General features: G+C 45.7%; 1 protein-coding gene across 2 annotated transcripts in view; it reads left to right on the forward strand.

The window, feature by feature from the left end:
- Window positions 1-15,226, forward strand: part of RBM19 (RNA binding motif protein 19) — a 76,555-nt gene that overhangs the window by 13,944 nt on the left and 47,385 nt on the right. For both annotated transcript variants that reach the window (XM_073672105.1, XM_073672095.1), the window contains exons 12-17: window positions 131-240; window positions 1,439-1,535; window positions 1,623-1,733; window positions 4,420-4,620; window positions 6,804-6,918; window positions 7,061-7,203. In XM_073672105.1, the coding sequence (XP_073528206.1) occupies window positions 131-240; window positions 1,439-1,535; window positions 1,623-1,733; window positions 4,420-4,620; window positions 6,804-6,918; window positions 7,061-7,203 (777 nt within the window). The remainder of the gene's footprint in view (window positions 1-130; window positions 241-1,438; window positions 1,536-1,622; window positions 1,734-4,419; window positions 4,621-6,803; window positions 6,919-7,060; window positions 7,204-15,226) is intronic.

The following is a 15,226-nucleotide window of genomic DNA, read 5'->3' on the forward strand; positions in this document are numbered from 1 at the left end:
AATAAGAAGACAACCTGGGGACTATTCTAATGTTAGGCACTGCAAGTTGGCCCCATTACCGTATTTCAGTGGTGGGCTTAGAGGGTGAGATCTAATACCCTTTATCGTCTTTTCTTTGACTCGTCTTCAGGGCCGCATGTTGCATGTTCTTCCCTCCACTGTGAAAAAGGAAGATGAAGGTGAAGCAGAATCAAGTTATAAGAAACAAAAAGCTTTGAAGGACAAAGCCAACAGTTCCAGGTACTGTCCATAATCCTGAAGTCTTTACAGTGATTGCGTAGGCAGCATTTATTATTGTCATCCAATTTCACAAGAGCAGGAATAAAGCATTAACGGCTGCCCTATTATCTGCTGCTACATGTGACTATTCACCTTTTCACCATAAGAAGTCATTGAAATCAGCAAAGGCAAGGGTTTTCAAAGAGTTACATACTTAAGTCACAAGAATAAAGATGCTTATATGTAGCATGCAAGTGTCAGAGAAAAAAAACACCCCATCCTTTACCTATCTCTGATTCTGCTAGTTAAGAGTTTCATGATATACAATAAATTCAGCCATGTTTACACAGTGATAAACTGTAGCTTCTACTGTAACATCAGTAAAATTATTGCTAAGAATAAGGATCATAACGGATCTGAAGCGCATCAGAGTTATTGTACCTGTGTCAGTATTCTGTGGATTATTCAGTAAAGCCATATCGGGATTTTACTGGATTGTTGGTGCAGTGAAGGGAAGGTTGAATAGAGTGGAGGTCAAGCTGGTGCCCAGATACTAAATTGATAGGACTAATGGAGACAGCAGAGTGCAGTACTCTGAGGTTCACATCAGCCCCATAGACCTTGAATGGAGAGAAAGGACACATATACCTGACTGCCACTCTATTTAAAGGGAATCTGTCAGTAGGTTTTTGCTACCTTATCTGAGAGCAGCCTCATGTAGCGAATGAGAAGCTGAATCCAACGATGTATCACATAGATTACTGGATGCAGCCGTTCTGACACAATCAGAGCTTTTAGATTTAGAATGAAGCAGAGCTGAGAAAGCTAGCCCCGCCCACACCAGGTTCTCTTTGTACAAAGTCCATAGACAGTGAGGTGCTTAGTTGCCTACTGGTAATGTTAATCTCTTAGTGATAAATTCTTCACAGTTAGTAAACAGAGGGCACTTTGCTAAGTGACACATCTCTGAATTCTGTGTTTCAGCCTCTATCTCCTGCTGTCTTCAGATTAGGTCTCAGAATCCTACTGATAGATTCCCTTTAAACTTCTTTTCACTGTGGTTGTATAGTGGGGAGGAAATGGGCAGCTCCGAACTGGTGTAAAGTTAGACAAACGTGTCTATAAATGCCCCAGATATATGTTGAAGTGTGAGCCACTGTGATACATTTAGTGTAGATTAATCTATTTCTGTTCCCAATGTGATCTTTTCCCCGCTCAGTTCTCACAACTGGAATACCCTGTTCATGGGAACCAGCTCAGTGGCCGAAGTGATTGCTCAAAAGTATAACACAAGTAAAAGCCAAGTCCTGGATCATGTGAGTTATCATCCTAACTGCTTACATTGTGTCAGTAGTAAAAGTATTTCCTCCGCTCTGATACATTTTCTTCTTCATTCCAATCAGGAAGGAAAAGGCAGTGTTGCTGTCAGAGTTGCATTGGGAGAAACCCAGATAGTTCAAGACGTGCGTCGCTTCCTGCAGGAGAATGGAGTATGTCTGGATTCTTTCAGTCAGGTAATGGTGTTCATGGTCTATGGTTCACATATTTTCCAATATTTAAAGGGTTATTCCCAAAATCGCATTATTATTCACAAAGCACAGTAAATGCATAGTTATTACATAGTTATACATAACTTTTTTCTTGTGTATGTCTTCTTTCATCTCTATTTTGCCTCTCTGTACATCTAGCTTCTCATGGCAAAATGGGCAGTCTTATTCTTGTCTGCTAAAAGTACATATCCCAGCAACACTTGCTGCAAACGTCTCCCACCTGTCATATGTGCATCTCACTAGCCCCACCTCTCCGAGTCATCATCAAGTGTAGATTTCACCTTCTGCTTCTGTGCATTATATATTCTTGTACAGTACCCTGTGTTTCCACTTTTATATTTTGCTATCTACATCTTTGAGGTTTTACATCATTGTTAGCTGGTTTGTAGTGGAGTGCAACTCTCCTGCATTCCTCCACAACAGCAGTGCAGAGCTGTTTGTTGCCCGCTGCTGACAGATCAGTTTTGTGAAACTGCAAATGTCGCTCTATTGATGCATACAGCAGTAGCCAATTTTATGTCCTGTGCATCAATAGAGTGGTATTTTCAATTTAACATCACTGATCTGTCAGCAGCAGGCAACAAACAGCTCAATTAATCTCAGCCCTTGTACACAATCACCTCTCGCAGTATTTCCTCTTAGCTCCTCTATACAGAGCCCCATCCTGCAGTGTACATCACTCCTCTCAGCCCTTTATAAAGAGCCCCATTCTAAAGTAAATTGCTCCTTTAATTCCCGTCCTAGAGTATATATCTCATTTCAACCCCTTGTATATACAGTTCATCCTGCAGTAGATATTTCCTCTCAGCCACATGGATATACAGCCTATGGTGTATTACATCTCTCCTCTCAGCCCCCTTTATACACAGCCCATCCTGCAGTACATCGCTTCTCTTATTTACCAGCAGTCAGGCACACTTCTACTTCCTGGTATAAGCTCTTTGCACTGTAATGAAGGAGTCGCTGTTCTAGAAGCTCCGTTCTAAACTCAGCAGAGCTATGCTGAATAGAAATAGACTGCACTACGCATGATCGACTATGAGCTGGAACTCATAAAGGATGGTTCTAATGGCAACTGAAAGATTAAAGGGGTTTTCCCACGAACTAAAGTTAATTTTAATCAATAGATTGGATGTATTTAAATAAAATATTCCTGTGCTGAGATAATCTTATAAATGTGCCCCTGCTGTGTACTGTGTAATGGCTGTGTCTGACCGTACAGGAACATGGTCTGATCATACCACATCTCCTGGGCAGAGGAGGAAGGAAAAGAATATACAGACAGGACAGCAGGGGATCACAGCTGATTCTTTTTGTGAGGAAAAACATTTCCCTGCCTGTTTTTAAACAATATTTTACTTCAAAGAAAGAATCACCACCAAACCCCTGCTAAAATGTCTGTATACTCTTTTGCTCCCCCCCTGCCCAGGAGATGTGGTATGATCAGACCTTGTTCCTGCACAGTCAGACACAGCCATTACACAGGACACAGCAGGGGCACATTTATAAGATTATCTCAGCACAGGAACATTTTATTTAGATACATCCAATTGTGGAACTTATTATTATTCCGATATCTATTGATTAAAATGAACTCTTGTTCATGGGAAAACCCCTTTAAATAGAGCTTTTGGAGTCATATGTTCAAAACGAGGCACATTTAAAAATGGGTTATATTGTCTCAAATGAATAAATATATGTGCATATTAGAATGAAACCACATTGTGATTTTGGGAATACCCCTTCAATCCTTGTGTGTTTTCACTGATATAGTGGGCTGCTAATAATTTACTACTGTATGTTTATGTAAATCTAATGATCCTGTATTAGTGGCTTTTTACCTGGTTTAGATCATGCATTGCGATTGTACCCACACTACAATAAAGCGTCTTGGTGATAGTCCATTATGTCTAATCTATGACCTTTCCTATTAAACTAAACCAATCTTTAGGGTGAAAGGGTAGTGGCACCCATTCACATCTAAATAATGAAGGGTGTTGGCCTTTTCCTTTCTGCTGATCGGTGAATATCCCAAGTCTCAAACCTATATGAACATCCTAAGAAAAGACCATCAATATTTTTGTCCTAGTAATCCCCCTTAAATTTTAGCAGTTTTATACATTTCTAACTTAATACTATATACAGATTGCCTCTTCAGAGAGGAAGAGAACTGGACCTCTAGTGCCACCTATTGGAAGTAGCAATCCTAAAAGTCAATATCGACCCTTTAACGAGCCTTGCAATGTGACTTGAGATAAAAGCCAAACCAGAATCTCAATTTGTAGACAGTTTTATCCTAAGTCATGTGACAAGGCTCATTAAAGGGTCGATATTGACTTTTAGGATTGCTACTTCCAATAGGTGGCACTAGAGTTCTAGTTCTCTTCATCTCTTAAGAGACAATTTGCATATTTAATTTCCTAAAGGAGCATGCATGGTGTATAAGTCTCCTCACTCTGACATGCCAGGCTTGGCTTGTCACTCTCCAGAAGGAGAAACGTTACCCCATAGACCCCTAAGTTAATACTAAATATGAAGATGCACACCTTATGCCACCTTTAGAGGCATAACCCAAATGTATCCTTTTATTGTGGTGTTAGATGGAACATTTTTGTTTAACAGGTTGTCTTATCTGTTTTCTCTGCATTAGGCTGCTTCACCACGTAGTAAAACGGTGATTCTAGTCAAGAACCTTCCGGCTGGTACTCAGGTTGCAGAACTACAGGAGGTGTTTGCACCTTTTGGAGATCTGGGAAGGGTATTGCTACCAGAAGGTGGAATATCGGCCATAGTGGAATTTATTGAACCAACTGAAGCTAAGCAAGCTTTTCGGAAACTGGCATACTCAAAGGTGAGTGTGATTGATATATATATATTTTTAAAATAATGATGGTTATTTAACACATAAAGTGTTTCTATGCAGCAAGTGTATCATACACATATAGCTTTACAGCACACACATGTATACTCTGCAATTCTCACACAGGGTATGTGTACACTTTGGGTTTTTGCATTTTTTTCTGCTCAGTTTTGCCAAAAACCTGAAGGATTTACTAGTACCAGAAAATTGAATAGGATCCCTGAAGTTTCATGCACACGTTGCTTATTTTTTCCTTGCAGATTTGCAGTAGATTTCATCCATACTAATGAGTAGGGAAAAATTGGCAACACAAAAATGGGTATTTTATGCAGCGTTTTTTCCTGCCTAAAGACTCAGAAACCCACATACACAATACTGCTGCGTGCACACAGTACACGCACAGATATACACTCTCAGCTGCCACACAGCGGGCTCTGCTGCGGCAGTGTCGGCGGGCTCTGCTGCGGCAGTGTCGGCGGGCTCTGCTGCGGCAGTGTCGGCGGGCTCTGCTGCGGCAGTGTCGGCGGGCTCTGCTGCGGCAGTGTCGGCGGGCTCTGCTGCGGCAGTGTCGGCGGGCTCTGCTGCGGCAGTGTCGGCGGGCTCTGCTGCGGCAGTGTCGGCGGGCTCTGCTGCGGCAGTGTCGGCGGGCTCTGCTGCGGCAGTGTCGGCGGGCTCTGCTGCGGCAGTGTCGGCGGGCTCTGCTGCGGCAGTGTCGGCGGGCTCTGCTGCGGCAGTGTCGGGCTCTGCTGCGGCAGTGTCGGGCTCTGCTGCGGCAGTGTCGGGCTCTGCTGCGGCACTGTCATCAAAACACCACACACAGCTCAACTACTTCATCGATACGCCATATATAGCGTTGATACATCACAATCAGCATAACTACAGCATCAAAACACTTGGCTCAGTCAAAACACACTCACCCAACTACAGAATATAAACACATAATCTGTGTATACATTACCACAGTTTGAAGTTTTTTCCACGTACGTGATTGATCACATGACTTAAAAGGTCCTTCAGCTTCTTAGGATGTGCAGCGTCTGTGCAGGTTCTTGCAGCTTCCTCTCCTGCCCTACCCTGATCACATAGATAAGTGTAGGGCAGGAGGATAGAGAGCGGTGCCATTGCATAGTTCTGTCAGTGATCAGTAAGGATGTTGTGTCGGCATTCTTCTCGACCACGGGAAGCTATCTCTGTTCTATGAGATGCACACACTTTGGCAGGACTTTTTATTGCTAAAAAATACATTCTGTAGTCACAAAAAATTTCTATTGCATAAAACACCAATATATCAAAATATAAAATTAGTTAACCCGATCAGTGAAAATTGTAAAGAAAAATAATTAACTGAAATGCCAGAACTTCTGTTTTTTTATTTTCTGTAGTTCGGCTTAAACAACAATAAACAAAAATAATTTATTTTAAAAGTAAAACAATAAAAAAAAAAATACACATATTTGGTATCGCCACTTTCATAAATGTCTATCAAAATATAAAATAAATGAGTCTGACCTGTAAACAGCGCAACGAGAAAAAAAATAAAAACGCCAGAATTATGTTTTTTTTGGTCACCTCAACATTGCACTAAAAGGCGATCAAAACATTGCATCCACCCCAAAATTTTATGAGTAACAGTGTCAGCTCTGGGTGCAAAAAATAAGCCCTCACACAGCCCTAGATCCCAAAAAATTAGAACTTTACGGGTCTTGGAAAATAGTGATAAAAACAAAAATTGTTGTTTTTTTAAATTTCTACATTTTTTTTTCACCACTTACAAAACATGTATAGTTTTTGTTTTATTATCGGCGTACTCGTACTGACCTGGGGAATCATATTGGCAGGTCAATTTTACCATATATTGAACATAATAAATAAAAAAACATTGTGGAATTGCACTTTTTTTTTTTTGCAATTTCACCACACTTGGAATTTTTTTCTCGTTTTCCTGTACACTATATGGTAAACTTAATGGTGTTATTCAAGAGTACAACTCGGCGCCCAAAAAACAAGCCCTCACACAGCTATTTGGCTAGGAAAAAAATATATGGCTCTGGGGAGAAGGGGAGAAAAAAACAGAAAATTGCCCGGGGGTGAAGGTTTTTTTATTTGAGTTTTGTTTTGTTTTTTCCCTGTACGAAATGCTGCATATTAATTAGCTTGGTCTTTCTCCCATTCAGTTTCAGCATGTCCCCCTTTATTTAGAGTGGGCACCTATGAATGTCTTTAGCAGCCCGTGCGCTGAGAAGAAAGCAGAGCCAGTGTCAGTTGTCAAATTAGATGAGCAAGACAATGGTAGGTGATTTTTACTGATTCCTGAAGATTGCTTGGTGAGAGGATGAAGGGCGATGTGATGACCTCACATGTATCCATGACATCAGATGATCATCTTTAAAAGCAAAAAAAAACTAAATGTTTTTTTTTATTCCTGACGTAGGGAATGTTGTAGAGGAGTCTGAAAAGAAACCTAAAGAGAAAAGTGAGACAGAAGAGTCAGAAGATGAAGAAGAAACCCTTTCAGGCTGCACATTATTCATTAAGAACCTGAACTTCAGTACCGATGAGGAAAAACTTAAGCAGGTAAGTGTTGTACCTCTAGATATGGTACAGACCAAAGGCCAAGGTTTATTATTTTTTATTTTTTGATTTATTAAAAAAAATGTGAACTTACATCCTAATTCCGCCACAAAAGCAAACCTGTCGGGATGAAACGCTCTATGCACATAACCAACTTTTCCCTCTACTCCTAGTTCAACCAGGTGTCCTCCAAAAGCAAAGGGAATCTGTCACCAGGTTTTTGCTACCATATCTGCGAGCAGCATGATGTAGGGCCAGAGACCTGATTCCAGTGATATGCCACTTACTTTACTGTGTGCTGCAGTTTTGTTTTAAAACTGATTTATCTGCTGCAGATCTACCAGTTCCATTAACGCTGAGCTCTGTATAACCCGCCCACCCCACTGATTGGCAACTTTTTGTGTACACTGTGCATAGGCAGAAAGCTGTCAATAAGTTATGGGGGCATGTTTGGACTACCGGACAGCAGGCCAAGTAGTCCTCCATTAATAATCTGGTAATAAAACAGTGATCTTATAAAACAAGGTTCCCCAACTCCAGTCCTCAAGACCACCAACAGATCATGTTTTCAGGATTTCCTTAGTATTGCACAGGTGATGGAATTATTTCCTGTGCAGGTGATGGAATTATCACCTGTGCAATACTAAGGAAATCCTGGAAACATGACCTGTTGGTGGTCTTGAGGACTGGAGTTAGGGAACCCTGTTATACAAACTACACCCAGCAGGCCTGGTAAGTGATACATTGCTGGAATCAGAGTCTCTGTCTCTACATTATGCTGCTCTCAGATAGGGGGATTCACCTCCATGTGCATTGGGGATTACTTTTGGCAGCATGGGTAAGAATTCTCTTATGTATTGGTGGCATTACTGAAGTATGGAGGGGAATATTTATGGAGGAGGTTTAATGGCCACAATGGCGTACGTGGATAGGTTTGTTTAAACCTTCCTTCTGACTCACCTAATTCAGATACCGGCCTGCTCAATTGTTGGCCTCTAAGTGCTATTTGCCACTTGTTTGTTCTGTTGTATACACCTGTGGGGAATTTTAAATGTGTTTTTTTGTACAAATAATGTTATCATTTTAAGCTCAAAACAATCCAGTTTGTTCTCCTTTATTGATTAGGCTCTTTGAGGAGTGGCTTCTATTTTTGTAGATGCATTTAGTCTATTGTGGCCTGATACAGGTGCATCTCACAAAATTAGAATATCATCAAAAAGTTAATTTATTTCAGTTCTTTAATACAAAAAGTGAAACTCGTATATTATATAGAGACATTACAAACAGAGTGATCTATTTCAAGTGTTTATTTCTGTTAATGTTGATGATTATGGATTACAGCAAATGAAAACACAAAAGTTATTATCTCAGTAAATTAGAATACTTTATAACAGCTTGAAAAATGTTTTTAAAATCCAAAATGTTGGCCTACTGAAATGTATGTTCAGTAAATGCACTCAATACTTGGTCGTGGCTCCTTCTGCATCAATTACTGCATCAATGCGGTGTGGCATGGAGGCGATCAGCCTGTGGCACTGCTGAGGTGTTATGGAAGCCCAGGTTGCTTTGATAGCAGCCTTCAGCTCGTCTGCATTGTTGGGTCTGGTGTCTCTCATCTTCCTGTTGACAATACCCCATAGATTTTCTATGGGGTTAAGGTCAGGCGAGTTTGCTGGCCAATCAAGCACAGTGATAGTGTTGTTGTTAAACCAGGTATTGGTACTTTTGGCAGTGTGGACAGGTGCCAAGTCCTGCTGGAGAATGAAATTTCCATCTCCAAAAAACTTGTCGGCAGAGGGAAGCATGAAGTGCTCTAAAATTTCCTGGTATACGGCTGCGCTGACTTTGGTCTTGATAAAACACAGTGGACCTACACCAGCAGATGACATGGCTCCCCAAACCATCACTGATTGTGGAAACTTCACACTAGACCTCAAGCAGCTTGGATTGTGGCCTCTCCACTCTTCCTCCAGACTCTGGGACCTTGTGAAGTGTGTCAATGACTGCCTTCTGGACATCTGTCAAGTCAGCAGTGTTCCCCATGATTGTGGAGCCTACTGAAACAGACTAAGGGACCTTTTTAAATGCGTAGGAAGCCTTTGAAGGCATTTTTTGTTAATTATTCTAATTTACGGAGTTAATGACTTTTGTGTTTTCATTGGCTGTAAGCCATAATCATCAACATTAACAGAAGTAAACACTTGAAATAGATCACTGTTTGTAATGACTCTATATAATATGAGTTTCACTTTTTGTATTGAAGAACTGAAATAAATTAAATTTTTGATGATATTCTAATTTTGTGAGATGCACCTGTATATACAGTGGTGTGAAGAAGTGTTTGACCCTTTTGTGATTTATTCTTTTGCATGTTTGTCACACTTAAATGTTTCAGATCACAAAATAAAATTAAATATTAGACACAGATAACACAAGTAAACACAAAATGCAATTTTTAAATGAAGGTCTTTATTATTAAAGGGGTTGTACACTACTATTTAAAATATGCCAAAGCGTTTTTATGATGAAAAGCAACTTATTTATAATTACCTCCTTCTGCCTGTGAGCGGCGCTATCACTGGCCGCTCACAGGCAGCACGTGACCCCACCGCTGATGTCCCGTCTATTGAGGCGTGACTCAGCGCTGGGGTCCCCGCGGTGGCTGCTGGGTTGTGGGCGGGGTTACCCCACCGCGTCACACCCTGCATCCACCGCGCACTTTCTCAATGAATGGGGAGAGGGAGAGCGCATGTTGTGTATGACGCGCGGGGATAACCCTGCCCACAACCCAGCATCCACCGTGGAACGCGGAAGAGAGACACCCCCGACTGCAGCCTGGACTTGTCGTGATGTCAGCGGATGTCAGAGCCGGCTGTAGCCGGGTGTTACGTGATGCCTGTGACTGGCCAGTGATAGCGCCGCTCACAGGCAGAAAAGGCAGAGGGAGGTAATTACATAGAAGCTGCTTTTCATCATAAAAACTCTTTGGCATATTTTAAATAGTAGTGGACAACCTTTTTAAGGGAAAAAGAAATCCAAACCTACAGGGCCCTGCGTGAAAAAGTGTTTGCCCCCTAAACCTAATAACTGGTTGGGTCACCCTTAGCAGCAACAACTACAATCAAGCATTTGCGATAACTGGCAATGAGACTTTTACAACGCTTTGGAGGAATTTTGGCCCACTCATCTTTGCAAAATTGTAATTCAGCCACATTGGAGGGTTTCCGAGCATGAACCACTTTTTTAAAGTCATGCCACAGCATCTCAATCGGATTAAGGTCAAGACTTTTGCCTAGGCCACTCCAAAGTCTTAATTTTTTTTTGTGTTTTTTTTAAGCCATTCAGAGGTGGTCTTGCTGGTGTGTTTTGGATCATTGTCTTGCTGCATAACCCAAGTGCGCTTCAGCTTGAGGTCACGAACAGATGGCCGGACATTCCCTTCAGGATTTTTTTGTAGACAGCAGAATTCATGGTTCCATCTACCATAGCAAGTCTTCCACGTCCTGAAGCAGCAATACGGCCCCAAACCATCACACTACCACCACTATATTTTACTGTTGGTATGATGTTCCTTTTCTGAAATTCTGTGTTCCTTCTACGCCAGATTTAATTTGACATACACCTTCCAAAAAGTTAAACTTTGGTCTTGTCAGTCCACAGAGTTTTCTCCCTAAAATCTTGGCTATCATCAAGATCTTTTCTGGCAAGACTGAGATGAGCCTTTATGTTCTTGTTGCTCATCAGTGGTTTTTCTTTATCGCTTCATTGGGGGACACAGGACCATGGGTGTATGCTGCTGTCGCTAGGAGGTTGACACTATGCAAAAAGGAAAATAGCTCCTCCTCCGCAGTATGTGTGGCACCCTAGGGGTCTGGTTTCCACAGTAACGGCAATGTTATGTCTGAGAGCAGGTGGGAGGTCTCTTGGTCAGGAATCCTATGCATGCCACACCTCCTGCTCAGTCCTGGGAGGGGAAGAACTTCCCCTGTATAAACCTGGGGCTGAGGCAGGGTTAGAGAGTTGAGAGGGAGAGTTCAGCCAGGAGGGCTGACAGGGAGCTGTGGCTCCGGCTGGGCCCAGCTCCTGGGCCATGCCAGAAGTAGAGAAGAGAAGCAGCATAGGAAGAAACAACAGGAGCTCTGTGGGAGCAGTGTTACAAAGAGTCAGGGGCTGGCAGCTGCAGAGCTCGCCCTGACTGAGTAGATTTCTTACCGGACCCGGAGTCCGAGGCTGTGGGGACTAACTCCTACCCAGCGGCAGAATCCGTCAGGCAGGGGATTTCAGGTCCTCTGGCCAAGAAACCCGAAGGCACGGTCACACGCATGGGACCAGCACCGCCGTCGTGGAGCGGAAGCTACTAGAAGGCCCCGAGTCACCGGCCATACGGGTGAGCACCACACGGTACACTCAGGGACGTGGGCTACTTATACTCGCTTCTAGCCAGAAGAGTATCGTTAGTTTGGGAGGCCTACAACTCCGCCTGGCCAGGGGAGATCCCATCTGCTCAAGGACTGATCAGGCCCCAACCGCTAGCCAGTACTCCGGGAGGGTCTATCTTTGTCACCAGTAAAGACCCTGAACTACACCGCATCGTCTCTGAGTGGTTCCTGCTACCCCCATCATCCACGTCGGCTGCCCTGAGGCCATACCCCTCCCGTTGGGGGTTATACCATCCACGCTGCACCATCCTTCCACCGGCCTCAGCGGTCTGCCCTGCAGCGGCAGCTCCATAGCTGCATTCAACGGGTGGCGTAGTCGTCCATCATCTACCGCTGATACAGCGCCACTTAGTCTGACTCCCTGGGCACGGACCGGATCACCGCCACGAGACTACAACCCTCAAGAGATCCGGCTCCGGGTAAGCTCCCGCGTGCGCAACGCAGCGCGACACAGGCCCAGGGGCGCGTCATATGCACCCGCCTACAGGCACCAAGCTCACCAGTTTAAGCTTAGTGTCTGTAGGAGGTAGACCTGGATCTTTACAGATTCAACCCTGTTGTGTTTATTAACCTTTCTTTTTTCTTTTTCAGATACAGCTCTTCAGGCTAACAGGGAACATTGCTTCCCCTGTTAACCCACTAGCGACCGAGAGAGCAATGTGGCTACCCCCACATCGCCCACTCTCGGACCGGCTGGGCAGGACTTATCCCCTGTCACCTTAGGGTGTCTCAGGGTGATCTCGGTGGCCAGTCCTAGCCTGTTCCCCACCCCAGCTCCCTCCTCGGAGCGGCCTGGGAGGGAGACGGTGGTCCCTGCGGGTGACCTTCCCCCAGTTTTCTGGGGTTGACACAGTCTCCTGCACTGTCCAGGACCGGACAGTGCGGGAAGGAGGAAAAGCCAGGATCCCCCCCCCTATCCAGGAAGGCATCCTGAGACCATCCTCAGAAGGAGAAAGGAAGGGACGGTTCCCGGACCCGCTAAGACAGGTACTTCCCTCCCTTCTAGCTGCAGGTCCCACTCCCCCGGCGTTACCTGCCTCCCTCCCCCCTCCCCCTCTCACCAAACATGGCGCTTAATAGCTCTTCCCTGGGCCACTTCCTCCTTCTCCCTCATAATGCGCGACAAATCTGCCGCGCTTTCTCCGTCGGGGGGGGCGTGTCCGGTGGGCGGTCCCGCTCCGACGGCTATACGCCACCTCCTTTTTTTTTTTGACCAACCAGGGCCGAGGACCACAGTGACTCTTCCGTCACGCCCTCGTGCCTTCTGCGGACCTATCACGGCGGGCCTCTCAAGCCTGCCCCCCTTCCCATCTACCTATCGGAGTCTCGTCGCGCTCCGTCATCAACTCTGCGTCCTCTGCACCGACGCCATCTCTCTGCCGCACGCAGCTCCCCGCTCCGTCGGCACCTATTGACCCGCTCCCACCTCACCTTCGGAGCCTTCAGGGGGACACTGGACCGCTTCTCTACAGGATCGGGTAGGCTCTGTCCTGACACTGACCCCCCCTTCACTCACAGCGCTCCCTTCTGCAATATCCCTGGTCAGGCACATATGCCCAAACCCAGGAACCCTCAGTCCGTCCCTCTCACATCGTCGCATACTACGCCTGTACTCTTTGCGGTACTAAGTGGCCCTCGGGTCTCACTACGGCCTTCTGCTCGACCTGCAAACCTCCCGCCATGCTGGCAATCCAAGATCCCCCCGCCGCTCAGGACATGGTAACCCCCTCCCCTCCGGAGTGGGCTGTTGCTATGTCACAGTCTGTCTCTGACCTCACCAAGGTTTTTCAATCTCTGGTGCCGGTCTTAGGCAAACGTTGTGGCAAGCGTTCTATGCTGTCCACGGCCACCAGCGCTCCGAACGTCCCCACAGACGATTCGCAGGCACCCCTGCCCCCTCCTCACAGGGGCCGACTGACGGCACGTTCTCAGAAACGGACCCACGCAAGCTCATCCTCCAGCTCTCCAGACTCCAAGATGCTCCCTGCGTCTCACACCTCTTCCCCGGAGCTCGCCCAGGAAGCTAACTCTGGTTCTGACTCAGACCAGTATTCCAAGGTCCAGGACATGATAGACAGCCTTATAACGGCCGTCAATCAGACTCTGCATGTTACAGAAGACGAGAGCCCTTTCCGGGACTACTCAGTTTCCTTCAAAAAGATTAAGCGTCCTGCACGCACTTTTTCTAACCATGCAGAATTTGACAGCGTTTTTCAAAAGCAGTGGGAGCATCCAGAAAAGCGCTTTACAGGAAAGAAACAGTTAAACATCCTATACCCCTTTAACCATGACCTTGTCAGCAAATGGACGGAGTCCCCATCTGTGGATCCTCCTGTCTCTCGCCTTTCCACCAAGACAGTACTGTCTCTTCCGGATGGTTCCTCCCTTAAGGATACCACGGATAGACAGGTTGAGGCACTCACCAAGTCAGCCTTTGAGGCTGCGGGCACCTCCCTCTGCCCTTCCTTCGCCTCAACTTGGGTATCAAAAGCGGTGTCCGCCTGGGCCAAACATCTCAGACAGGGCATCCTAGCAGGCGCCTCCCCGGACGATCTGGCCGACTTAGCTGATCAGATCGGCCATGCCGGAAAATATCTACTTATGGCGTCCCTCGACTCCGCTGCATGCTCAGCCCGGGTTTCCAGTAATCTCGTTGCCTTACGTAGAATTCTTTGGCTTAAAGCCTGGAACGCCGACCCGGCTTCCAAAAGATCTCTAACTAATCTTCCTTTTCAAGGTTCCAGGCTGTTTGGATCCAAGCTAGATCAGATCATCTCCGATGCTACTGGGGGTAAGAGCACCTCTCTCCCCCAGCCCAGACCCAAACGCCCTTTTCCTAGGAGACGCCCCCTTCAATTACGGTCCTTTCGTCAGTTCGCTCAACCGAACCCCTCCTCTCAACAGGACCGTACTCCAGCACAGCGGGACAGTCGTAGACCTTCCTTTAGGCCCACGCCTAACTGGCGCCCAAAGAGTCGCTCCTCCAAGTCCTCTGGATCACGATCACGATCCAACAGGTTTTCCTCAACATGACGGGTCACTCCCACCTGGGACTTCTCCCAGGGTGGGCTGCCGTCTCCTTCTGTTCACAGATTCTTGGCTCCCGGCAATAGAAGATGCCTGGGTAAAAGAAATTGTGACTTCCGGCTACAAAATCGAGTTTGATTCCAGCCCACGATCACGCTTTCTCAGGTCCCGCCCCCCACAACCATCTCTGCTTCCCGGTTTCCTCCAAGCCATCACCTCTCTTCTGCGCTCAGGAGTCAGTCATAGTCCCGGCTCCCGTTCAGGAAAGGTTTTCCGGTTTTTACTCAAATCTCTTCGTCGTCCCAAAAAAGGACGGCTCACTACGTCCGATTCTGGACCTCAAACAGCTAAACCGACATGTACGCATCCGACAGTTCAGGATGGAGTCCCTCAGGTCGGTAATCGCCTCGATGGAGGCCGGGGAATATCTATGTTCAGTGGACATTCAGGATGCATACCTTCACATCCCAATCTGCACGTCACATCAGAAGTTCCTACGCTTTTCCTTCAAGAACGCGCATTACCAGTTCACTGCCCTCCCCTTCGGCCTCGCCACAGCC

This window comes from Phyllobates terribilis, unplaced genomic scaffold (assembly GCF_046119375.1).
Source record: "Phyllobates terribilis strain yellow unplaced genomic scaffold, ASM4611937v1 Scaffold_1__5_contigs__length_1240528914, whole genome shotgun sequence".
NCBI lineage: Eukaryota > Metazoa > Chordata > Amphibia > Anura > Dendrobatidae > Phyllobates > Phyllobates terribilis.